General features: G+C 41.2%; 2 protein-coding genes across 2 annotated transcripts in view; one reads left to right on the top strand and one right to left on the bottom strand.

The window, feature by feature from the left end:
* Positions 1–3,478: 3,478 nt before the first annotated feature.
* LOC134166101 (basic salivary proline-rich protein 2-like) lies at positions 3,479–7,163 on the bottom strand. Its single transcript, XM_062623406.1, has 2 exons — positions 7,145–7,163; positions 3,479–4,356 (listed from the first exon to the last, which is right to left on the bottom strand). The coding sequence occupies exons 1-2, from the start codon at positions 7,161–7,163 to the stop codon at positions 3,479–3,481; spliced, it is 897 nt and encodes a 298-aa protein (XP_062479390.1).
* Positions 3,770–26,424, top strand: part of PTPN13 (protein tyrosine phosphatase non-receptor type 13) — a 127,817-nt gene continuing 105,162 nt past the window's right edge. Inside the window, exon 1 of the mRNA XM_062623438.1 lies at positions 3,770–3,881. The gene's annotated coding sequence lies outside the window, so the exon portion shown is untranslated. The remainder of the gene's footprint in view (positions 3,882–26,424) is intronic.

Here is a 26,424-nt window from a genome sequence, read left to right on the forward strand (position 1 = left end):
GCTTCTTCTCACTTGATGAGAAGGCATTCAGCCTCTTCAAGTGTAGGCAGAGTTCTCCCTGTCCCTTGATTGTCATTTAGCCAAAGAGCATAAAATGGCTAATAGTTCTAAAGGGATTTGTGAATGAAGCTGCCAAACTTCAGACACCTCTTATTGTGCCCTTTTTGAAAGTAAGGTCCCTGTTTGGGCACCGCAACTGAGACGCCTCAAATGAATTGTTGCTTTTGAAAATCTCAGACAATCCTTGTACTAAATCTTAATTTCTCAGAGATTTAATCTTTGTGGTAGCTATTTCTCTTTGCTGCTTCTTTCTGAGAAACAAATGTAACCTACTTAGGGTCTCTTAGATGACACCTAATGCCCTAATATTCTAATAATCTTGCTTTGCAGGCCAAGCTGTGTATGAATTATATATGATGCAGCTGTGTTGGGCTTTTTTCTTCTTTCCCTTTTTTATGGTTTTCCTTAGTCACAAAGTGTGATTAGGCAGACTTAGCCTTCCTCTATTGTGACCTTGACATGTACGCTGTAGAGTGCCACACAATTTTTGACTCTTCAGTTACCCATAAGCATGATATTAAGTGAGGGTTATAGTTTACGTAGAGGTTTTATTCTCAAATGCATTCAAGTTATGGCCAGACATGCATCCCAGACCAGGAACTTGAAGGTGCTCTTGAATCTCCCAGTTTAGACACAGATAGATAGAGTAACACCTGTTTACTAAAGAAGTTTTAACAAGAACAGTAGATAATGTAATTTAGCTTTCCCCTTATCCCCCCATAAGCAAAGTTGCACTATAGCAAGCAAAATCTATGAGTAAATGATGCAAGACTTTGATGGTGGAGTAACTGAAGTATATTTATTTGCCAGACACTCTCTGAGGGGAAAATTTAAAGCTTGAAGTCTGGTTGGCATGGAAAATTCCTCTGAAGAGCTAAGGAAAAAGTCACACTTGGGAATATATTAAGTTCTTGCATGTCTGTCTTTGCAGTACATGTATGTTGTGTTCATAACAAATGGCAGAAGCACCACACTGACAAATGCCATTTCTTTTTTTTTCCACAATGGAGGCAGTCCAAGGCAGCAGTCTTTGTGCACAATGTGTTATGTCTTTTTATTAGTCAATGATGTAAGAAATTTCAAAAGTTATGACAGTGTTCTTTGTGTATTTGCATGCCTGTAAATGCACAGTAGGTGGAGATGGAAATTGTATTTTTCATTGATCCTAAGCTCCATGTTTCCTGCTGAAGATATTTAATTAAAAAAAAATCAAATAGTATAATGATATAATTGCCAAGGCATTCACATACATTTACAAAGCTAAGGAAAATGCTGTCCCATACAGTTGCTTATTAGTAGAATGAAGAACAAGGAACTAAATCTTCTTTAGAGGAAAGTAAATTACAATCAAATTTACAGTCTTTTAAGAAAGATGAGGTTTTGGGGAGAAGACTTCTACATTCAGAGGCATATTCTAACACAAGGATTGCCTTATATGTAGGTTGGGTTATAACATATCTCTAAGTCCTGTTTTACTCACTCTGTTTACTTGCATTAATGATGTGTCTTTGCAAAACCCCCCTATGTTTCTATAGGGAGTTCTTCTGTGCTCCATCTTCAAATACAGTAAATAAGATAGAATATATAGTAACATGGGTGATAGCAATTATAAATTGACCTAAGGCATGGAAACCAAGTTTTAGGATAAAACCTATTACATAAACATCCATAAAAGTATTATTTCAGTAAGACACTGACCTGTATAAAAAGAGGGTGGGCCCTTGCTGTGGAATGTATAAATGTACAGAGACCAAAAAGCTTTTTGGAAATAGCAATACGTTCAGTTCACCTTAAAAAGTAAGTAGATAGTTATCAACTTAAGGAACTTGTATTACAAGAAAATAATATTTAAATTACATAACTAACAATGTCTCAGATTACTGTAGCCTCTTAAAATGTTAATTAGTTCCACTACTCATCTTTATTTTTGTTATGACTTTCACAAAGTCACTGACAGTATTACTTATGGCAGACTCACTTTCATGTTGAGTCCTTAGTACTTTCGTTAGTACAAAGGAATTGGTATTTAGTTTATGGAACAGTTACAGCCAAGCATTTCTTATTTATTCTAAAGCAACTGTTTCCACACACAGGTGTTATCAATATTCTAGCCAATTTTGGTTTAAAGTATAAATTTTATTAAACTGAGTAAGCGATAGCAGATAAAACAGCGCTGGGTGCGCCGCGGAGCCCTCTGCTCCGCCCAAGACGCGCACACGCGGTCCCTGGGAGGCGGTCCTTTATCTTCTCCGGTTCAAGGCCCCGGCCAATCCTGTCGCCCCTCCTCACTCGGATGTTGACATGGCTCTTCCCCATTGGTTCCCTTTGTTGCAGGGATCTCATTACCGAGAAGTTTCGGGAAGTTTCGAGAAGCTGTCAGAGGCTTCGAGAAGCGTCCACTGCCAGCCTCCTCACCGTCGCAGCCCCCTCCCCTCAAGCGTTGCAACAAGACACCACTTCGAGCCACCCAGCCCCCCTTTTCTCTCTCACAATCCCGCGCAACAATACAACTGACCTCCCCCCATTACCTACAGAGTACAACAGTTACAGAGTCAAAAGGAGTATTGTTTCACATAATGACAGCCACAGAGAGCCTCCCTTCCCCCAAACTTCTTGATGAACAAACCCCACACATTACAACAGGCACACAAAAATACTCAATTTTTAAATAGAAAAATATTCTTCTAGACTATCCTTCTGAAAAAAAGCTATTTTCACATAGCCTGAATTTCAGGCCTTATCTCTGTGACAGTGTTCTTTGCAACTAAGAGTAATTTTCCTACCCTGTGACTACTTTCTTTCACAGCCTGTCTCCACAAAGGTGGGAGCTCATGCAGAAGGCCCACAGGAACCCACTGGAGAAGCCTCAAGCCCACTGTCAAGTGGGTCCCCAAAGTCTCACATTCAAAGTACAAAAAGAAGTGTCTGCCAGTCCAAAAACAACTGGTTGTATTTGAATCCTTTGTGCAAGTTTGCTTTGTGCAAATTTGGGGATTTTTTGTTTGGCTTTTTTTTTTTGTTCCTCCCCCCCCCCCCACCATCGATGTAGCAGCGGTTGGCTAGTGATGGGAAATAAAACGTCTGCCCATGGATGGCTCCCCAGCTTCCCCATCCCTTCAGCACCTTCCGGGACGGGAGACTGTACGAGACTGCTGTAGCAGAGAACCATGACTCCCAGTTTAAGCGCCACGTACTGGGAGCAACCAGAAGATCATCCTCCTTTGGGGCCAAGAACAGGCTGCCGTTATCAACGCAGTAGCTTATGCCCGTCACCTTCGAGCTCCGGCCGTACGCTGAGGGCGCGAAAGGGCCGGGGCGGGAGCTGAGAGCCGGGCGCGGGCGGGGCTGGGCCTGTGTCAGCAGCTTCCCCGCTGCCTCGGGGGCGTGAGGGAGGGAGCGGCTGTGGGGTGAAAGGCAGCTACGTAGCCGCCTCCCCGCGCTGCTGGCGGCCCTGAGGGGGCAGCGGCCGGCGGAGCCGAGTGCGGAGCGGGAGGGCCGGGCGGCTCCGCGGCGGTGGGTACCCGGGTCGGAGTGGGGCTGCTTGCAGTGGGCCGGCCATGCACAGGGGCAGGGAAGAAAGGAGGGAAAGAGGGAGGGAGCCGCGGGGCGGGGAACGCCGCGCCGCCGTTCCCGCCCTCTCCGCGCCGGGGCTGGCGGCTGGTGCGGGAGGAGATGCTGCTTCATTCTGACTCCCTCCCCGTTCTCCCTTACAGGCGCCGACTACAAGCGTACGCGAGCGCTGCTGCGCGGAACAGCGAAGATCTGGGCTCTTCGGTGCTATCACAGCCCTGCATGCACGAACGGCGTCTCCAGGCTGATCGGTAGGTCCGCTGCTGCCCGGGCCGCTCTTCCCTGCTCGCCGGGGAGCCTTTCGCGGCCACTCTGGAGGTGCGTGGCCGTTTCGGGGAGAAGAGACCTGAGGGCAGGGGGTCCCGCGGGCGGGCGACTCTTGGTGATCATTTAATGGTGTGGGGCAGCGGCCGTGACGGTGCCGCCAGGTGAGCGGGCTGTTGAGGGGAGGGCGGATTTCGCCCCCCCCCCCGAGGGGTGCAGGCAGGGTGAAGTACGGGGGAGGGTAGCGGCCCTGTCCGCGAGGCGCGGGAGGAGAAAAGAGAGGCCGCACAAAGCTTGGCGGAGGGTGTTGGTTCTCCCCCTGGACTTCCTGCCCGGGTCGCCTTTGGGGTTGAACTGAGCGTTCAGTAGCTGCAGTACACGCGTGGGGGTTTGTGTGTGCCGGCGGCCAAGGGCTCGTTTTTGCTTTCGCAAACCAAACAAAGCAAACTCCCTGCCCCCGAACTGCTTAACAGAGGGAAACTTTTTGCCTTATTAACGTTTTTGGAGGAACAGAAACGAAGTATAAATCTGTTGGCTGATGATGAGAAATAGCGTAGGTTTCATTGGCTTTTTATCTCTAGCAATCGACACCTCCGCAGACCGCAGGATAATCTCTCTCATATTTTAGATTGTGTCATTCTCTTTAAATTGGATGTTTAAAACAACAAAGGCAGTGACTTCATAGGGAACCGCCAAGAGCTGCTCTGTACCCCTCCTGTTTATTGGGGAAACATTTGGGAACCGGTTTGGTTTTGTAGGTAGGATCAGAAGTGAATGTAGGACATGAAGACTAAAAGGTTGTTTGCAGGTAATCTGTGTCTAGCCATCTTATTAAGGTGTGAGTTTTGGAGAAGGGAATATGAAAGTCTTTGCATATGGAACTAGCTGGGGCAGTAACTGTGATCAGTTCACGAAGGCTTTTCAGTGGGAAGAGGACATGGTTTATGAAACTACAGCGAAACTGGGTCAGAATACACAGCCTTTCTCCTGGGGGCAGAACCTCATGTGAGAAAGCTGTCACTATGTATGTTCCTGGCTGTCTTGACTCCCAGTTCTTTCATTTGGGCTCAGGCTAGTGAAGCGATGAAATTTTTATACCTGAAGTAATGACTCCAGACCAGGACTACTTTCTGTGTTCAAATTATGCATCAGGCCCCTGGCTGATACTCTGTCTGAGCAAGTGTGTCTTTGGATGACCAGAAATACGTTTTAAAGATATTTCTGCAAGAGTTATAATCAACCAGGATAAAGACACAAAGAGGAAAACAAATAGTTCAGCTCTTGTGCAAGAAATACTGATGGGGAAAGAATAAATCTAGTCTTAGAATCTTTTGGTAGTGCAGTTACAACAGAATTTGCTACCACTCCTTGTGCTATCAAATGTACCTATCTATTCAGCTTTCACATTTGGCATATGTACTTTGTCAGAAGTGTCTCTTTTATCTGCCACGTCTTTCCATAAACAGTTTTTGAATGTAAGCAGTAATTTAAGGAAAGAAAAGAATCACAGCGAGAGATAGAAAAAACTACAGTCTAACTTTTTAAGATGTTTTATTGCTTGTTTTTAACTGAACAGTCCTGTCTGATGACTGGAAAAGCACATAGCATATTCCTTCCATAATGGGACTTTTTTGTTTTTTTTTTTCTTTTGCTGGTGCATGATAAAGTTGAACCTCCTGCAGATGAGGATTTTTATATTATTTTCTATTCATTGTGATTTTTCCTTTTTGCTTGTTTGTTTGTTAAATGTGGAGTAGAAATAAATACTGTTCAATATACCAGGTGTAAAAAGACACAGGCTGTATCACAGGGTATTGTTATAATGAGTTAATTAAAAAAACAGTCTTTTTGTCCTGAGACTGTTGTTTAGTGGTCCCGGAGGCTGTGACAGCCCTGGACTTGAGGACACTTGAGTGGATGGAAAAGCATGCATGAAACAAGGAAGTATCCGTGGGAGAAGGATGGGCTCAATGCTAAGGGATAAGTGAGCTCACAGCGCATATTTTCACCAGGATAAGAGTGTATGGAGAGGATGCAACCCAGTAATCTATTCATAGCTTCACAGGCCTTTGAGAGTTTAAAGGGGGCTGTGATAGGGATGAGTGGTAAATAACCACTGTAGCTGGTCATCTTGAGCCTGTGATAACTTGTGCACAGCATTTTCATTTCAAATGCCTTAAAGGGAAGTAGTGAAGAAGGCTAGGAAAGGAAGGAGATTACATTCTTGCAGGTGGGAAGTTACCAGGGCACAAATATGTTTTCCTGTTCTAGTGGAAAGGAAGGTATTCTGTTTCTTGGCTTGTTTTCCCTTTATGGTGGGTTTATTTCAGCCATGTGGTTCTTATAGAGTAAGTATCATAGTGAAAGACTGCAAGTTAAAGTGCAGTCTTTTTATCTGTTTACTTTTTAAAGAGTACAGCGAAGCAATTATTTTCACTTTTATATGTGGAACAGGCATTATTTGGCACATAGCTATTTTCCTCACAACTGAATGCAGGTATGAACAATAATAATTAGCAGTTGTATAGTACAATAAATCTTCAAAGTGCTTTCAAATCTTAATCAGCAAACCTTAATAGCATGCTATTGCTGTGAGAGGTAAGTAATTAGGCAGATAAAATGAGACTGGGCAGACTCTTAAATGGAGTTTATTGATGAAGTGCCAGTCAGTTGGACAAAGCTGCTCTTTATCACTGAAGTCACTGAATATTGGTGTACCTTAAATGTCTTCAAATATTTATATGTTGAAATACATGACAATGTGGCCTAAAGGGCCTGGTTAATATAGGCATCCTCTTATTCCAAGCTCTTCACAGCTGAGGAGACCTTACACTCAAGAGTCTCTCTAGTGGTTGTTTCACAGCACTTGTAAAGACTTTCTAACTTGAATGGGAGTAAGGTCAGCTCTTTAAGGGGGATGATTTTCTTTTGAAGAGCTTTCCAGTTTACTCATGCAACAGGCCTAGAACCTTTAGTCCGTTGGTGATGTTGGTAGAAGTCAAAGTGATTTTGCAAGGAGACTTTTAAACCTAAGACCATGTTAATATTGGTCTGGCTGCCACATTTTGGATGTGTGAGAGGGAGTGTTGATTAGCAGCCCAATGCTCTGTTAGTCACCCTTTGTTTTCTTCACTTGCAGAAAAATTGCACGGAATTTTATGATTTTAAAATGAGCTAATCAGTGAGACAGACTGAAAAGCAAGTCTTGGGGTAGTGTGTCATGGTTCAGAAAATATTTGTAAGCAGTTACCTTGAACTGTGCTTACCATGGGGCAAGCATGGATGGAAAGCTATGAATACCAGAGTAAGTTAATGTTGTATGTCGCCAGTTAACTATTAATGAAATCTGTGCATGTGTAAAGAAGGGTGGAACTTCTGAAAGAAGTGTTTCCCAGCCCCACCTCCTCCTGAAGTGAAGGAAGCTGGCATTTACAGATGGGAAGGGCTGAAGACTCTTTGGTGCCGTTTTTATTTTGTCCGGGCTTCTCTTTCTCCTATGCCAGTTAAAGACCTGGTGAGCAACTAGGCATATTCTTTGTGCATCATTATCTATTAAAGTACTGTCATAAAAGGCAGTAAATTCAGTAGGCTGCCTTGGGATAATGATACGTGTTATGAGTTTAAAATCCAACTGCCAGGATAGAGATCTGCTCCAGTTAGCTTATGAAACTCCATAGGAAGAATAGCAGAGGTGAGAAGGCTTTGTTCTCAGGGTTTCATCTGTTGTTCTTTATCTTTTATGTGTAAATTTAATATGCCACAGAAATGTCTGCAATATGTCAAAAATTAAAGGAGACCCAGTATTAAAACTGCTGATTTCTGATTTATGTTATTTATAGGGAATACTGTAGTTTTGTAGGATGTTGAGTGTTATTAAGGATTTGTAGATGATGGGGTAATGAGCTGCTGTGTCAGCTCATTGTTCCTGCTTCAAACAGTCTGTCATTAGCTGAGATGGGGCGCTTGGAAATAAAGCTTCCTTCTCTTTTCCAATTTCATGGCTAGAAGTAAAGCACAGGGAGAAGAACTGAAACACTTAAAACCAATGAAAGTTTAAGCGCTCAAGTTTGGAATTGAACACAAACCTGTTCATGAGCTAATCTGATCCTGTTGAAAACCACATTGCTTTTTCCAGTAGGCCTGAAAAGACCTTCAATTTATGTGTGCTTATGCTTTGTCAGAGGAAGGACAAGTTTTCTGGGATCTTCTCACAACTCTGGATAATGATTATTTTTTGTTTGTTTCTTGAAAATTGTCTTAATAAAGAATATTTGTCTGTATGGGAGAGATATGGAAAGAAATTTCCTATAGAGTTTGCTGAAATATTTGGAAGTGAGTCTGGAAATGTTTTTTTTAATGGTGTTGACGTCTTTTGTAACTGAGTATTCGTATGTAGTTAGGTACTTGGTTTCAGGTACATGTGCAGAAATGTCATAACTGAACTCTGTTATATTTAGGAAAAAAAAAATCTTGTGCTGAAGCACTACTTGGGTGACTTTTCTTGCATAATAACATTGCGGGTGATCTGTTTTTGTGCTGTAAGGTTGAAATTGATGCTGAGTTCAGTAGGAAACATTTCTGTTTATTTCTCAAGTAAAAACTTGAACAGAGGCTCTTTCCCATTAGACTTTTTCCTGAAATCTGGTTTTGTTTGTTGCTCTGTAATTTGTTGAGGGGAGAAGGCTGTTAGATCATACAGATTCCTCATGTTTTAAAGGTAGAATGTGCTTTTTATTATAATGAACGACAGACTTTTATTGGATAAATAGTGGAAACACCAGGTTCACCCGTGTTTCGTATCCAGTATTAAAACAGCTGTAAAAGCATTTTGACTACAGTTTTTTATATATGTATGTAGGTACAGCTGATGTTCTCTAGCAGCCAGATGACAGTAGTCTTCCTAGCAGGTTCCAGGATATCCGTGTGTGTTAGAATCTTACCGCCACTGCTGTGTGCTGTATGAAAGTAACGATACTAGTTCATTGCAATAGCATGGTTATGCCAATGTATTAGAAATTGTTGCATTCTCTATTGACTTCAGTCTGTTTTGGAACAACAATTCAGGGTTTTTAATGTAAATAATGTAATAAAGTTGCATGTTTGGAGATGTAAGCTTCTCTGAGTCTCATGTCCATTCTGCAGTCTGTCTTTATTTTTATTCATGTAATAGCTAGTGTTGTACTCAGGTAGTGGATAGGCCCTTAAAACCTGCTACAGAAACTCCGCAAGGACTGAGTCCAAAGGCTTTCTAAGTTATTACTGAGTCGAGGCAGAGCATGGCTTATCTCATTATCTCAAGGGCTATAAACCCTCTCATTTGCAGCTCCCTGTTTGTGCAGGCAAATCGGTTCCCAGTGATTAATTTTTTTCATATTAGGATTTTTCCCTTTTTAATATTTATTTAGCATCTCTATAGTGTGTAGATTGGCTACTGTATTTTCAGGTTTTCAGACAGAGGTGAGTGGCTACAAGGAGGGCATAAAAAACACCAATAAACCTGTGAAGCTGGTGGTTCAAGGGCTTTCTTAAGGTCACCAAGTGAAGGTAATGAGACTTGTAAAGCCACACCTGCTGTGCTGCAGGTATTCATACAGCCTGTAGAAAACAGCTTTTGAAATATTAACTATACAATTTTAAACCTGTAAGCTGCCTTATTTGGTGTTAAATGTATTCCACCGTTCTCAATGGAACTGTTGACTTTTTCTGCTAACCACTTCCGTGTATGGTAATTTTAAAAGATTGGATGGACTGAAGAGGGGGCTAAATTAGTTTGAAACTTTAAGCGTTAGAAATAGTTGTACTTGCTGGCAAAGTCATGCCTGGTTTAAATGATGAAAGATTTGGACTTGCACATTGTGAGAGGCTCTCACAATAGTGGTGTGAAAAAAATGGAATATTTAGATGTTTATCAATGTCATAAGTAAAAAGTAAACCTTTAAGGAAAGTAGGTAGAAAATTTATATAAATTTTCTGTAGAAAAAAATAAATTTCTGTATATAAATTTTCTGTAGAAAAAAATAAATTTCTGTAGAAAAACTTGCTGATTCTTCTTCTCGTCAAAATTCATCAAGGGCAACATTTCTACTGATTTTGTCTGTTTCTCTTTGGATAATGTAGTGTTTCAGCAAAGGGAAAAGTTAGAGAAGGTAAAGGGAGCAGATGTTTTGCATTCTAGTATCTTTACTGTAAAATCAGTAAGCGGAAAATCCTTTCCTAGCGCTTAGGGTTATGGTCAGTGAAATAATAGCTTGCTTTTGTCAAGTCAGTACAAAGCTTTATTTGCCTTCAATGAATTAATTTGGGAGCGTGAATTCCAGGCAACCAAATGGTCGATACGGTGGTACAAGTGCTACTTTTATTCTTTGCTTTTTAATTTCAGTGAGTAACAGCATGTGTTACTTTGAGAGACATTTCTGTAGTATACGTTGCTGACTGGACAATTGTGTGGTTAGGTTTATGCAGAATTATCCCTCCAGCAGCCTAATTAAAGACTATATATAACTTCCTTAAATGGTATGTTTCAACAGGTGGTAAATACCGTTTTCTCCTTCAGAAGTTTTGTTATGGTATTTGGTTGCCTTAGTCTGCTATAACTATATTCCAGTGATTGAGGTCCATTTTTTGTTTGTTCGTCTGAAGCCAGTTTGCTTTTGTCTTTGTAAGGCTTAAAATTGGTCTTCACATTAATTTGATTTATAGGAAGCAAGGGACTGCTGCCTGTATGCATGTGTTAATCAGATATTTGTTTGGCAATAAGCACTCTCTGCACTTCTCGCTAAAGCATTTATCATCTCAGGCTTTGTCGTGGTTTAAACCCAGCCAGACAGCTTGTTCACTCACTTGCCCCTCCCCCTTTCTTTCTCTCCCCCCTACTCCCGGAGGGATGGAGAGGAGAATCAAAAGAATGCAACTCCCACAGGTTGAGATAAGAGCAGTTTAGTAACTAAGGTATAACACAGATCACTACTGCTACCACCAATAATAATGATAAAGGAAATAACAAGGGAAGAGAATACAACACCTCACCACCAGCCAACTGATAACTCACCCTCCCAGCCCGACCAAGCACTGACCGATACCTCCTCCAACCCTGCAGTCCTAGCCCTTCTGGGTAACTCTCAGTTACATCCTGGGCATGATGTGCTGTGGTATGGAATACCTCTTTGGTCAGCTTAGGTCAGGTGTCCTGTCTCTGCTTTCTCCTGGCTTCCCCTCCTCCCTGGCAGAGCATGAGGCTCACAAAGTCCGTGGCCAAACCAAAACATCATTGTTATCAGCTCTGTTCCCAGGCCGAAAGTCAAAACACAGCGCTGCACCAGCTACCAAGGAGGAGAAAAATGACTGCTACTGCTGAACCCAGGACAGGCTTTTAGGAAGAAAGAGTTTCTCTCCATCCTTCATAGATTCTGTCTTTTAGAGAAGACGGAATCTATGAAGATCTTTTAGAATCCTTTTGTATATCTTCAGTCATCTTTTCTCTGTTCTTAGACCACTGCCCTGCACTTGAAGGGATTTCCTCATAGCTATATGAAGGAAAGCTTCAAAAAAGCCTACAGTAAAAGTTAGAGCTTACAGTAAAAGTTAGCTTATTGATTATTGTTAGAAATCTGTTCAAGGAATAGCAGCAAAAAATAATAATAACATGTCTAATGAATCCACTGAAATACTAAAAAAAATGTGCAATCTAGGGAAAATTAAAATTTTCATGATTTTTTTCCATAAAAGTAACTTTGACATTTGTGCATGCTGGTGTTTGCATCTGAATAGTTAGACTGTGAAGATCAATGAGAATCTCCCTGCTAACTTCACGAGAAATTTGAGTGGGATGCAAGCAGAATACAAATGTCGTTGACATTGTTATTGATATGTACCATTGGAGTAGACACTGCAGTATAAATTTGTATGTCAGTTAAGAGAAAGTGGTTTCTCACAGGAATAGCAGTTGTGAAATGTTAAATGGCTTGTATTTGAAAAAGGAAGAAATTATTTATCAAGCTGGCTAGAATATACTTCTATAGCACCTGGAAGACTTTGACCAAGAAGGCGTAGCTTTTGAAAATTAGAAAATCAGTATTTCTTGGCAGTGCAAAGAGTTTAAAAATGGAAGGTGGAGAAAAGAAGGAAGGAAAGCACATGCACACACACAAAAAGAGTGGTCTCAATCAAGGTGTGCTGGGCACCTTCAGTTCCCTTTAATCCGTAAAGGCCATACCAGAATGTCCCTGTCATCTCATGTGGTGGCAGTGGAGGCTTCTGTGAACTGAGATTTCTCCCTGAGAAAGGCTTGGATGAATTTTCAGACCTTCAAATTTGCGAGCACTTTTGGGTCTCCAAACTTAATAGACATTTTTAGGACCTTCCACAATTAATTATCTGATGTGTGTGTTTTTTTTATTTATTTCCTTGTGGGGATTTTTTTGTAGATTTTGTAAGCTTTTTTAGGAATTTTGGTCCTCATGCCTTTTTGTTTGTAAGGTGGTTCAAACTCCAAAAATCAGAAATTGGCTTGGGAAGCCTGCTGTAATGATCTGTTTGATAAGATTTGCAAGACACTAAGTTTTTCAGGAAACCCCAGAGCATTAGACTCATGTTTCCTGAAAAGAGGTTTCTTCTGATGCTATTTATTTGACAAATATATACATTTAGCAACACAAGCTAATTCCCAAGAAGCTTAATTTTTGAATAGCTTGATTTTTCAGTGTGCCTTGTCATTGCAATCCCTTGAATGACCTTAATAAAGAATTTAAAGATTATCCACTTGTAAAGGTTTGCTAGCTGGCAGTAGTGAAAGTTTGCTTCATCAGCTATATAGACTCATTTATTGAGTGGCTTTGCAGTTAGGTTATCACATGTGTGGAACAGCCAAATCAGCCTGGAGCTTTAAGCACATGGGCTAATGTGTAGAACTGAATTACTGAAACAGCTTTGCAAAGTTCCTTCATGTCAAAATAAAATGTGTGTGCTCACCATGATTCTTAAAGCCTCTGGTGTTTCAGAAGAGTGTGATTGTAAATTGTAAAAATGAACTGTTTTGTTCATGTTTGTTTTCAGTAGGTTTTGATACCATTGTATCCCATTAGCACTAGTGTTTGCTTTAAACAATTGGCAAACAGCTCCAGCAAGAACAGTTTTCTCCCTTTTTCCTTGCTCCCTGGTTCTATCCTCTATGAATTTGAGGAATTTGATGTATAAAGAAAGAAACCCTTAAGCTTACTTTTTGTTATTTTGTCACAAAATACTAAGGAAAGCCCTAAAAAAGGTTATTAGAATTTTGTAGTTTTACTTGCATATTTTATCTTCAGAATAGAGAGTATTTTGTATGCTAGAAGATTGTTGTTTGTATTTGTCAGTTTCTGTGGTGGTAACTGAGCGTAGCACAGTTCACACAGTAAGTATGGGTGGAAAAAAAGTTTATTCTTGGTAGCTGCAAACATTTACTTCAGAGTGGTTGGTAAAAGCTGGGTGACTGAGGCATTACGGGGTCCTTCAAGACCCTTAGCATGTTCTTCTATAGTAAAAGCTAGGCTAATATCTTCACAGCAAACAAAAGAAAATACTCCTTGTGAACTGCTTAATTACAGCTGTCTTACTGGAACTGTTGTGGTTTAAACTCAGTCAGGTAATTCGTTCGCTCACTTCCCCCCCCTTTCTTGCCCTCCCCCTGCTCCCGGAGGGACGGAGAGGAGAATCGAAAAGAATGCAACTCCCACGGGTTGAGATAAGAACAGTTTAGTAACTAAGGTATAACACAAATCACTACTGCTACCACCAGTGATAATAATGATAAAGGAAATAACAAGGGAAGAGAATACATCATCTCACCACCAGCCGACCGATAACTCGCCCCCCAGCCCGACCAAGCTCTGACCAATACCTCCTCCAACCCTGCAGTCCCCCAGCCCTTCCGGCTAACTCCCAGTTACATCCTGGGCATGGCGTGCTGTGGTATGGAATACCTCTTTGGTCAGTTTGGGTCAGGTGTCCTGTCTCTGCTACCTCCCGGCTTCCCCTCCTCCCTGGCAGAGCATGAGGCTCACAAAGTCCTTGGCCAAACCAAAACATCGCTTGTTATCAGCTCTGTTCCCGAGCTGAAAGTCAAAACATTGCACTGCACCAGCTACCAAGAAGGGGAAAAATGACTGCTACTGCTGAACCCAGGACATTATCCACCCCTTATTCCATACCATTCACGTCATGCTCAGATCCCACATTTTCAATATACCATCACTCTTATCTCAGTGCACTCTTATCTTAGTGCATGGACCAGTCCCTATAAAGCTGCTGAGTCCATCTGGTCCATGATGTCAGGCTCCATCTCTTGTAAGTCTTCCAGAGCAGGAGAGACTGTGTGCAGTGTTCACACTCGTGAATAACCTGGGCAATAGTGTCCATTGCTAAGTCCACCCCTCGATCATGAGTCCATCTCTGTGTTGCATCTCTGCTCTGATGGCCTGAAGTGCCATGGGCCCACCAGGCTCAAAATAATTCACTGTCCCCTTAAGCACTTTCTGCAGCTTGCTGCTGGGGACTCTATACAGCTGCCTTCCATCTCCGATGCTTGCAAAGCACTGGAGGGGCCCAGTGGACTAGATACTTGCCCATACTGTCCCACACACCCTGCCACTCATGACTGTCCAGCCTTGGGGAAAACCTCTTGGTCCCCCTGTATTGTCGTCTAACCCCAGACAAGACCCAAACCTGACTCTGCTTAACTTTTGAGATCAGACAAAATGGTCGTGGGTAGCACACACTCTGTGTGTGTGCCAACATGCTGATCCCCATCACAATCAGCAGGCAGGTCCCAAGGATACCCAAAGGCCATTCAGAACCTTCAGAACTCTCAGTTGATGCTGCTGTACTTGTCACTGGGGCTGGTGTAGCTGCTGTACTTGTCACTGGGGCTGGTGTAGACGCTGTGCTTGCCGGCTCTCCCACCGCCAGCTTCTCTTTTCCCGAGTCCAGCTCTTCCTCCTCTGCCTTGCTGGGAAATGCTGCGTGGTCTCCTGCATCCTCCTGGGGCTCGGCGGGCGGCTGCCGGGAAATGCTCTCGGCCGTCGCGGGGCTGGGCTCGGCCGCGGGGCTCGGCTCCTCCGCGGGGCTCGGCTCCTCCGCCGCCTTCTCCCGCTGCTCGGCAGCCGCCTCCTTCCTCTCCTCGACCGCCCCGACCTCCTCCACCGACAGCCGTCCCCTCGCGGCCTCCGGCCCCACTCCCGCCGCCGCTTGGTCCCCGGGGCCGCTCTCCCGGGCCGCTTCAGCAGCCGCCGGCACCCGGGGCCGCTCCCCCTCGGCTCCCCGCAGCCTCACGAAGATGGAGAGTAGGGTGAGGGCCAGGACGGTGAAGAGCAGCCGGACGGCCAGGTACAAGTCCACGGCCACGTCCGTCCCGCCCTGCTGCTGGAGCCCGCCCGTATTACAAGCCATTGCCATAAAGCACAGTGAGACAAGAACCTTAGCCCAGGCCCCATACTTGATAAACACTATCACAGCAAATACCGGCTCTATGTAAGTTACAACGGTCTGAAGCTGTGAGATCAACAAGAACAACTCTGAGAGCCAATAAATCAGCATTGTGACGAGTGACTATTAATCCGGTCAGATCTGTCGTTATCTCAACCCTTCGTGCCCCACGTTGGGCGCCAAAAAGAACTGTCGTGGTTTAAACTCAGTCAGGTAATTCGTTCGCTCACTTCCCCCCCCTTTCTTGCCCTCCCCCTGCTCCCGGAGGGACGGAGAGGAGAATCGAAAAGAATGCAACTCCCACGGGTTGAGATAAGAACAGTTTAGTAACTAAGGTATAACACAAATCACTACTGCTACCACCAGTGATAATAATGATAAAGGAAATAACAAGGGAAGAGAATACATCATCTCACCACCAGCCGACCGATAACTCGCCCCCCAGCCCGACCAAGCTCTGACCAATACCTCCTCCAACCCTGCAGTCCCCCAGCCCTTCCGGCTAACTCCCAGTTACATCCTGGGCATGGCGTGCTGTGGTATGGAATACCTCTTTGGTCAGTTTGGGTCAGGTGTCCTGTCTCTGCTACCTCCCGGCTTCCCCTCCTCCCTGGCAGAGCATGAGGCTCACAAAGTCCTTGGCCAAACCAAAACATCGCTTGTTATCAGCTCTGTTCCCGAGCTGAAAGTCAAAACATTGCACTGCACCAGCTACCAAGAAGGGGAAAAATGACTGCTACTGCTGAACCCAGGACATGTGCTGGAAAAGTGTGAATGTGTTCAGAAAGGGATTAGAGAAATTAACAGAACAGAGACCATTAGTGACTATTAATTTGACTGTGCACTTATAACCTTCAGCTCAGGAGTTTAATAAACTGGTGATTGCCAAGGAAGAGTGATAGGAGGGGTGGTGTGATCCAGTATAGTACTACTTTTATTGAACATTGCATAGACTTCTACGTACTAAAAGAAATGGGAAGCTCCTCCAAACTGAAAATTCCTTTAATAAGACATCTTTTGTGGTCTGCCTTTAAAGCTTGTGTGTGTCCACATGGGCTGACTCACTGTTCAGAGATGAACTCTAGGAATAGAAGGCATCCAAACACTGGGAACTACTGTGTGGCCCAAGAAAGTCTGCATTACAGCAGACTCCTGCACTGGTTGCAGTTAGGTCAGTGCTCTAGAGGAAACAACGGTGGTCATGCCTGTCCCTGAAAATGGAGACAAGTTTCTACCTAGCTGAAGAAGTGTAAACAAGATGTTGGGCTGGCTGGTCAAACTGCAGTTCCTTGCATGTTTGTTCATCCCTTCTGTCATGGAATCCTTATTCCCTTTTATTCAGATCCGTTAAGGAAGGATTAAGTAATGGATAGTCCAGTAATCAAGGAGGTTAATTTTTGTGCATAAAAGTCTAGAGTAAAAATAGTTGCTCAGGAAGAGGGGACAAAAAGACAGGAATACCTTGATGATAGCACAAAAGCATCTGTAGCAGTATTAGCTGTTAAAGAGGGAAGTGAAAATATGCTACCTGATGAAATAATAAAATAGATTATATAAGTAACTGTCATTTTAATTGGTTTCACATGAAAAGCACAACAAAAACAACTTGTAGAGATTTAAATAGCATATCACTCGTCTATAAAAGAAATGGGAACTATTTAAGAACTGAAGGACATTCTGCAATGATAAAAGGCATTCTTTTTGTTCTTGCTTGACTCAATATCAGGTTATTGTTCTGTTGGTACTAGTACATGTGCTGTTTTGTTGGGTGCTCTTTGGCCTTGCATACTGAAATTAGCATAGAATAATCAAAAAGCATCTTTCAGTAAAAACCCTTTTGTTCTGTGATACCAGATAGTGGTGTAATTTGTGTCTCTCAGTACTGAGTATTAAAGAGCGGGATAGAATCAACAAATTGTATTTAATGTAGTATATGAAAATTTCCCTGGTGCTTTCACAGTAGACAATATAGTTGGCAATATCATAGAAAATATTTTTGTGATTCACATCAACCAAACTCTTTGATATATGAATTAATTCTCACCAATTCTGTCCCACCTGTTGGCTCTGCTTTGAGAATGTTAAAGAACTGAAGATCACAGAATTAAACTTTTTACTGTAATATGAACTGCTGGTTTGGAAGTCTGCTGATGATGTAAAATCTTGTTTTTTCTGCTTCCCTCTTCAGTGGTTTTGGAGAAGTGGAAGAGAAACTACTGCCTGTCTAGACCTTAATAATTTATATATAAATTTACCTTTTATGTAGACAACATTCGTTTCAAGGCTTATGATGTATTTTCAATGCTAGGCTATAAACACCAGTTTAAAAAAACCCAAGCAAACCAACCTAACAACACGACTCTTGTGCCAAGGAGTAATATGCATCTAATAAGAGCGATTTAATTTTATAATACTTCTGGAACCCTGAGGTATATGGTCTTTAAACCATTGTCAGAGGATTTGTGGAACTCAGATTTTTTGGGGGGTGACAAAGGCTCTAATCATTGACCAGCATGCTTTAAAAGCATTGACCATGCTTTAATATAGAGCAATTGTAAAGTGTGTATAACTTCTGGGTGAGGAGAGTCTAAGTTTCTTTCTTCTTCCTTTCCCCCCTCCCTCTCTATCTGTCAGTTGGAGAAACCTTTTGGTGGTTTTATTGTTTGTAGACTGATGGTGTAAAATAGTGTTAAGTCTTACAGCCACTTTTATAGGTCTGATTATTGTGGAAGAAGATTGCTAAAAAATTGGAGAGTGTGTGATTAAAGGCAAAAGCGGATTGGTACCAGCTGTCTTCAGTTGTTATTTTTTGCCAAAACTCAAATTTGTAATCTGTAAATCTGTACTTTAAAAAAATGCAGCCTGTGATTGGTTCTATGCATTTATTTTCCCCCTAAATGACTGGGGTAAAATTCTGCTTCTAGGTAAGTGGCTGAAAAATGATCAGTACTATAAATCAAATTGTAAAAATACTGTAAAGAATTTTGTGAGGGAAAAGTATTTTTCATCTACAATTGATTAGTAGTGGTCCACAGGATGCCTTAAGTCTTCCAGTAAGACTTGGCATCTGTAATGATTTATTAATTTATTTTTTTCTTATGTGAAAGATTCCAATGTCCCTAGCTGCTACTTTGTCTGTAAATTAGGTATTTCTTCTTTGGCTAAAACAGTACGTGTATGCTTTTGTGCAAATATGCTTGCTTTCTGTTCTAACTTCACTGTCTGATGAAGGCTTTGTTCTGATCTCTGTGCATCTGCACAAGAAGGAAGCTATGGATTATTCCTCCCACCATGGACTGTGAAGATACTGCGTTCTCCTGTCCTTTAGATTTAAATCTTAAGATTGTAAAATTTTGTTCCTTTCCTCCCTGTTTGTTTGCAGTTTTCTTACTGGTTTGTTTTTTTTTTGTAACTACTTGCCTTCTTTTGTTAGTATCAAATTGTGTATTTCTGTAAGTGGTGAACCCTTGAGGCTTCTCACTCATTACTAGTACTACCGTTTCTCAGATAAGTGTATGCAGCTTGAGGTAAACCAATACAACTGGTCCAGTTTGATAAACTATCATTCAAATTCTGTATTTTATATTCGAAGTTTATAGTAGTAAGACAACATATATCAAAATTGAAGATGTTTTGAAACTGTTTATAAAATATAAAGTTTTGATATCTGTTTCAGACTACTGCCCAAGTGCTTTTTACAAAGCCTCATATTTATGACTTGACGTGCTGTATCAATGAATAGTCTTCACTTCTTTTCCAAAGTATTTACTTAGCAATGAAAGATGGAAATAGGAGTTAAAGAGCTTCAGCACATCTTTTTTTTTCTTGCACAAAACTTTGAAATCTTTTTCCTAAAAGCAGCACTTTCTATTAGAAGTTTATGCCATTTATATGCTGATAATGCAAATCATATTTTTTTATAACATACCCTTTTTTTAAAGTTTACAAGGTGAAAACTGAAATTCAGGACTGGAAGAAAGTTTAGATTTGTTTAAAAGTTTTAGACATGCATGGGAAGGATGAAAGTTGGTATGTTGTATGCAGACCATATTGTGTAAGCCTTGAGCTTGTAAGTTTTGGAGGGATGGGATTTTTTGTGTGTGTCATTGTGGTGACATTGTCTGTTTATTTTATATGGTTCTATGGGTCTATTTTAGGTGGTATTTTTGAGTCTCCATGAAATAAAGAGTTGGGGTTAAGATGCTGTACATGAAATTATGAAATTGATTGAGAAGGCAGCAAAATTTGATGTATTCTTTAACTGCGGTCTAACTCCCTGTGGTCCAGCTGCATCAATAAAAGATTCAAGTGCTGTTACATTATCCTTCTATTCTCCTTTCACTTAATCCCTCACTAAGGCAGTAGGTTCACAGGTTAATTCAACCTTCTTCTTGGTTCTTTTCCAGTCCAGCAAGTATAATTTGTACATGGGTGTTATCTGTGTATGTCCTCACTCCCAGTACCTCTCCATTATAATTCATAAGAATATTCTTGGGAAAAAAAAATTGAAAAATGATGCAGTAACTTGCTTTCCTCTCACAGTTTCAGGGCCTGTGGAGGAAAAGTTTCTGCGAGTTTGTCCTTGTTATGCAGCCAAGGGTGTAATACATCTCTTTGTCCTTTAAGTCTACTAATATGAATGCATTTATCATCCAGACAAAGCAAGACTTCCCTGAACTCTGATTTTGGCGACAGGAGGCTTGGCATTGTGTCATGGGAGGAGGCACCGATGTCTTGTTTTTCCTGTTTTATTGGAAATGCCATCTTCTGTAGCTTGTTCTGTCCTGTCATTTCTCCAAGTACCAAAATATTATGCAGTGCAGATAATGATCAGATGGAGTCTTCATCCATTCTGGTGTGTGAAGCTGAATCCAATATATTATATTGTGGACTATCTCTCTGTCTTTACTGTAGATCGGGTTAGTCTGATTTGTGTGGAAGGTCTTGTTACACGGTCTGTGAATCACCCTTGCAGATTTTTTATGTTGCTGTCAAATGATACTGAGGCTTATGTTCTTTGTGGTGAGTGTCCTTTTTACACTCTGAATCCCATTCACTTTCTTGTCTCAGAAACCTCAAGCTTGGTAATGATTTGAAGCAGGGCAAAAAGAGGTAGGTGAATCTCTTGTGAAAAAGCAATGGCATGTTTTCCCATCTATATGAAAGGACTAATAATCATATCACCTTTGAGGGCAGTTAAAACATGGAGAATATTATGGTTGTAGAACTGAAGAAATTATGCATAGCCTCTGCATTTTAGATGAATCATACATTGGGTGTGTGTTAGAAATTTGTTCAAGGGGCAGTATAGTCAATTTAACAATTGTTAAGTTGTAAACAGCAGACTGAATCATGCAGTATATAATGATATATTCTGCTGAAGTGCGGTGAACAGTGACAGGCTGAGGGATGGTAGTTAACCAGTCAGATTCTGATTAACTTATATAATTTTGGTCCATAGCCATATGTGCTTTGTCAACTCATGTTTTGGAGCAAGATCATCATTTCCTAATCATAGGCATTCTAAGTCTTCAAGTGGCTTTGTCTACTAATTAATCTGGAACTAAAACCTTCTAATTGTAGGATTTAAATTAAACTCTATAAGCTGCTTGGAAAGATGTTGGCCTCTATAAGGAGCTCATTTAAAAAGCAAGCATCTGTGAGCAAAAATGTTAATGTTTTGTGTGGTATCTTTCAGTTGCTAAAGTATCTGTAGATAGGCTGCTAAATTAGCTGGTGATAGGTGTCACATGGACTATACTATTGTCAATACTTGGTCTACACCACATCTACAGAGTTGTGTGAAGCAGATGGGCAAAGAGTAGGTAAATCTTGATGTATGTTATCAGTTGCAGGAAGTGGATTAACTGTGGGTGGTTGGGTAATGAAAGTCTGCCTTAAAAAAAGAAAACAGTATTTACTCAATATCTGCAAGATGGTGGTGAGTAGCATGCTTAGAAACCCTGCTAAAGTTAGGTTTAACAGGGAACCTAAACAACGTGAGAGCTTGAGAAATACTGGAGTATGGAAATGCCAGCAGCAGATGAGTGAGAATTTTGTGAAATCATATAATGAACCAGTAGGGAATAATATAATAATACTATTCCTATAAAGCTTCTTTTCTTTTTTTCTGGGCAATGGGTCTGTTTCACAGCATTTAAGTATACCCTGCATGTTTGCTGCTTGCTCTCAGATTTTTATGTGCCCTTCAATTTGGTTACTGGTTGGGAATGCATGTGAAGAGAGTATGTACAACTTTAGTCTTAAATTAATTACTGTATGCATGAGTATGAAAGGAAGTGCAGGAAAAAAGGGATCTGCAATCTGAGAAGATAAATGATCACCTTAGTTGTCACAAATTCTGTGCTTGGGACATGCAGGTGTTGAGTGGAAGAAGGAATCTTGATGCTTGCAATGTGTGCATCTAACTCAGAGTTAATTATCCTGCATGTTATCCAGTTGGGGTTTTTCTTGTTACTGGCTTCACTGAATACTGTTTAATATAGTTCATGTCTGGACCTTATTGGTAGCTTGCCTAGTTTACATTACATTGACAGATTATCAGTTACTGGGTGAAAAAAATGAGATGTATCCTGTTCAAGGATAACGTAATGATTTTCCAAGAGTCTGCTCCTGAGCTTGGTATCACTTCCGGAAGGGGAAACACCATTTGTATCTCTTGAACAGCAACTAAGTGCTTTCATGAGGTAACAGTTAAATAGGTTATCTTTTCTCTGGAAAGCTACTCACTTACAATGAGAAGAACTTGCCGTGGGAGTCTCTTAAGGACAGGTGTATACACAGATGATGAATGCCATTGAATTCCTTCTCAGGAAATGGTTCTACCTGTTAAGACTTGTTAGCCCTACACTTGCAGTACCATACACATAGAATGAAGAGCTGGTTTCTGGACAGATGGAGGTCTGTTACTACAGCTGTAGTCCATCTGCTGGTATCAAATTTGGTCTTACAAATGCTTGCAGAATCTTACTTTAAATCTGCCTTGGCCAAAGCCTTTAATAGGCTTTAGAGACCCTCTAACAAGGCTTTCAGGTAGTTGACTTCTCAAAATACATAAGTGTTCCTGCCCATTTAGAACTCTGTCCTTCAGAGTTTTTCTCCTTTCCTGCAGCAGAAACTTAAGCCACAAGTGAATTGCTTGGTGTACAGGAAGTACACACGTTTGGGCAAATGCACATATAAATTTTAGAGGCGGGTGGTAAAATAATGCATGCATGTGTATATGCACATATATATGTGTGGGGACACACACGCACTCTTTTTCACATGGGTGTTCACAAGCACATCCTCCCTGAAGGTTTATGTAAAAGTTCAGAGAGGCAGATATGTAATCTCACTTGACAGTGCTTCTCATTTTCCTTAGTATGTCTGCCTTCATTTGAGGCAGCAGCTTAGCATTTGTTGTCTTTCTAATTGCTCTCTGTAGGAACAGTTGTTCTGTGGACAAGTCGAATCCAGCCAGCTGCCTGTTCACATCTCTGGTGTTCCCTTGGAGCATACCTATTTCCTGATTGGGTCTCTGTATGAGAATGGGATAGCATCAGATACCTCTGTTTTGAAGAGGTAGTTCTCTTGAGTTTGGTGCTTACTTGGAAATATATGAAGTTGCTTTTTAAAGTTAGACACTGATTCCCGCTTAAAATTTCGTTAGCATAACCTTTGCATATATTTTCACACCTAACAGAAGGACAATATATCACAGACCTTTTTACTTGCATTTTTGAGCATACAAAAAGTATAAATCTTATGCCTTGTCTAAGTAGCTAAGAGCTGTCTGAAAATGAAATTACTTTTATTGCTGCTACAGAAAAGTGAAGAAAATGGAGTACTCAGAATAAGACTTGATATTTGCTACTGTGCTAGAATTAACATTTTCTTCAACTTTCAGATAAATGAGTAAGGATCTCTCATCTTACGCCTTAGTCCTAAAGATGCGGCTGCTCTTGTGTACACAGTTCTTGACAGCTGAAATGTAGGCCTATGTTCTGTCTTGTCTGTTTTTCAGGGTAGAAATCCCGACTTTCACAATAAGAATTAATCATCACTTGTGTGAGTAATAGCTTTACTCCCAGACAGGTGAGTTCACAGATAAGATATCCATGGTGTCATCCAGCTGCAGACCTCAGGGTCTGTTCTGTTCCTTATGCCATAGCTCCTTTTTTTTTTTTTTTTTGTCTTCCTAAATATGAAACGAAAAATCATAAGTGTCTGGGTTGCCAGCACATTTCTTTTACTGCTGCAAGTCCTGAATTTCTGTGGTGTTGCCAATGTTGTAGAACACATGCGGTCACTTAAAGAAGTCTGAATTACCAAGGACTTGGAAACATTACTGTCTTGAGCATCAAAGACTGAAGAAATGATGCAACATAGACCCTCCACATGGGTAGAACCTTCAGGCACCGTAAAGTTTGAGAACATGATCATTTCCACCCGGAGCTGTAGGGCTGCTTCAGAATTGTTCCTGTCAGTCACCAGGAACAAAAACATCACTCAGGGTCATGGCTAGGGAGAGTGTTGTTATTCAGGAGATGGTCCATCTCCATCAGTAATTGTTGACTCTCATCAACTGTTTTCACCGAGAGTAATAAATGGTAAAAATGTGAGTGAGGATGTAGATTGACTTTAGTAAGAAAGGGCAAGAAAGCTAGGTGTTGCGTAAGACTAGGGTATTAGGTAAAAAAGCTATTGGACTGTTTGTAGCAGCTGCTTAGCCAAAGAGAACACCTGCTAGGTGGTAACTTTTAAATTTATTGGGGTTTTTCTCCTTTTCATAGCAAAACTAAATACTTACAAGTGCAGTTTAGTGGAAGTATTGGTGGGTGGGATGATCCATGTGGGAGTTTAACTCTCTTGTTGAACTGTGTACTTAAACAAAAAAAATCCTTGTATTGTAGTAGTGTAGCTTCTTTGCCTCCATGTGCCTATGGTAAAGCTGGAGGAAGTGCTAGAGGAGTCAGATGCAGATAGGTGGTATTTTCAGACTTGTTCTGTCACTTGGCTAGGTTTTATTCTGTTGTCAGATATTGTTTCCTTCCCAGGCAGTACATATGAAGTAGCTGTTAGTATGAATTGTCCTCTGGATACTAGAATTTTATGGAGTACACAAGTTACACTTCCTGCTAGCAAATTGCTTTCTTGTCATGAGTATGCAAGGGTGCTGCTTTCAAAGTAAAAACCACAACAGAATTGTTTCTGAAACTGGTACTTTTCTCACATGAGTACCATACATTAGGTTGTTCTAGCTGTGGAGAAACTATTCTGATGCCACTGTGAAGGATCTCTTCCAATTTCTTTTTCCAAAATGTCTGTTAGTCAAACACATGAGGCTGGCAAGGATTTTTTTTCTCATATCCGTCCCACCCTTCTCCCACAGGCAGAAGAAATCTAACAAAGTGAACCCCACAGGTCACCCATCATAACAACAGCAAAAGCCATTTGTTGAAGGTTTGGGTTATACATATATATATAGGGTTAAAATCTGGGTTTGAAATAATATTTGATGGGGTCAGGCTGTATACTTATTGAGAGTATGTTGACTTTAACAGGGATTTACAAATACACTACAGTCCTAAACACTCTTCTTGATTACTAAGGTTGGTGGATATTAGAAATATCTTTCCCAATATTTTAGCATGTTAACATCATGATGTTTCTGCACTTATTTGCAAGTCAGCAATTTTCTGATGGGGGGGGGAAGGGGGAGAGAAGAAACAGGAAGAAAAAAAAGCTGTAAAGCTTCCTGTAGTTCACTTTCTAATGGCATATCTAAGAAATTTGAGGACTCTTACTCTGTTGGCATATCATGCTTAGTTTTTTGCTGATCTGGTTGTGCTGCCTTCATTTACACTGGTTATTATGTTTCTGCAAGGGGCTGTTATGCTGAGAAGAGACATTTTTAAAGCAAGGTACCATCCTCTGTTACTGTGAGTGTAAGGATTTATAACCTGTCAGCATCTGAACCCTTCAGTACTGGAGAATTTATCTAATACAGTAAAATTCAAATGACTTCATTACCACAGGAGAGACCTTAAGCTAAGCTTTTAAAAACCCACTCTAGAGTAAATTTATCCATTAGCGAAGTTATCTGTTGAGGAATGCTGGCTTAATTTTTTCCTGTTAAATCAGTGAAACTTACTTGTAGAGTCAGTGAGTTTCTAGTCTGTGGCAATTTATATCTTGGTGTTAAACATTTGAGCATTATTGTTCTCAAACACAGGGGTTGTTATGAAGAAAATTGTCTTTGTGTGATATGAAAAAGCAGTTACTCTGTACAATTACCACTACTTACTTGTGTTGCTTATCAGAGCCTGATCGTCTTACTTGCAGATACCTTTGAAATGTTGCAGATGGTGGGAAGTAGTACTTACTGACAGGATAATGCTTCCTAGTGACTCTGTGGTATTTAACTCGTGTGCGTGCTACTGTTTCTCCTCCTCTGACCACAGCTTTCATTCTCTCTTCAGCTCTGCTAAAAGCTGCAAGTGAATGAGGCCAGACTTCACATGACCTTTTCATAGTATGTGAGGAATGCATAGTTCATTTGCAACAATGGAGTAACTGCTGGACTAAAGCTGGAGGTGCCATTCTTAATTTCTCTCAGGGTAGTGTGTCCCTGCTGTGGTAACAATGCATGTTACCCACATAGACCTAGCAACAGTTGTGTACCCTTGTGTACTTCATGAAGAGCACTGCTGTCACTGGGCACTGAAAAAACGCTGGATGGAAGGATGCCAAGGAAGGCATCTTTATTAAGACTGCTGCAGAGTCTGAAATTTGTCTGTCATAAGTGAAGCTGTATGATAGACAGTGCATCACTACATCATGAAGTTATGTTGTCAGTATGTATTTTGCTTGTGATTATTTCATGTCTAGAAGAATTTCATCTGCTATATGTGAATAAGGGTACTATTGGTTGATCTGCTATTTGAAAAGCATTTTTGTTGCCAAGCTGGTTTGCAATCCTGAAATTTCTGCTTCTCCATTTATAAAGCTTGTCTTAGTCACAGGTCCTCTCTTGCTACTTAGCAATTAAAATGAATGTTGCAAGTGTGA

Source organism: Pezoporus occidentalis, unplaced genomic scaffold (assembly GCF_034315485.1).
Source record: "Pezoporus occidentalis ecotype Australia unplaced genomic scaffold, CSIRO_AGI_Poc_V1 ctg252, whole genome shotgun sequence".
Lineage (NCBI taxonomy): Eukaryota > Metazoa > Chordata > Aves > Psittaciformes > Psittacidae > Pezoporus > Pezoporus occidentalis.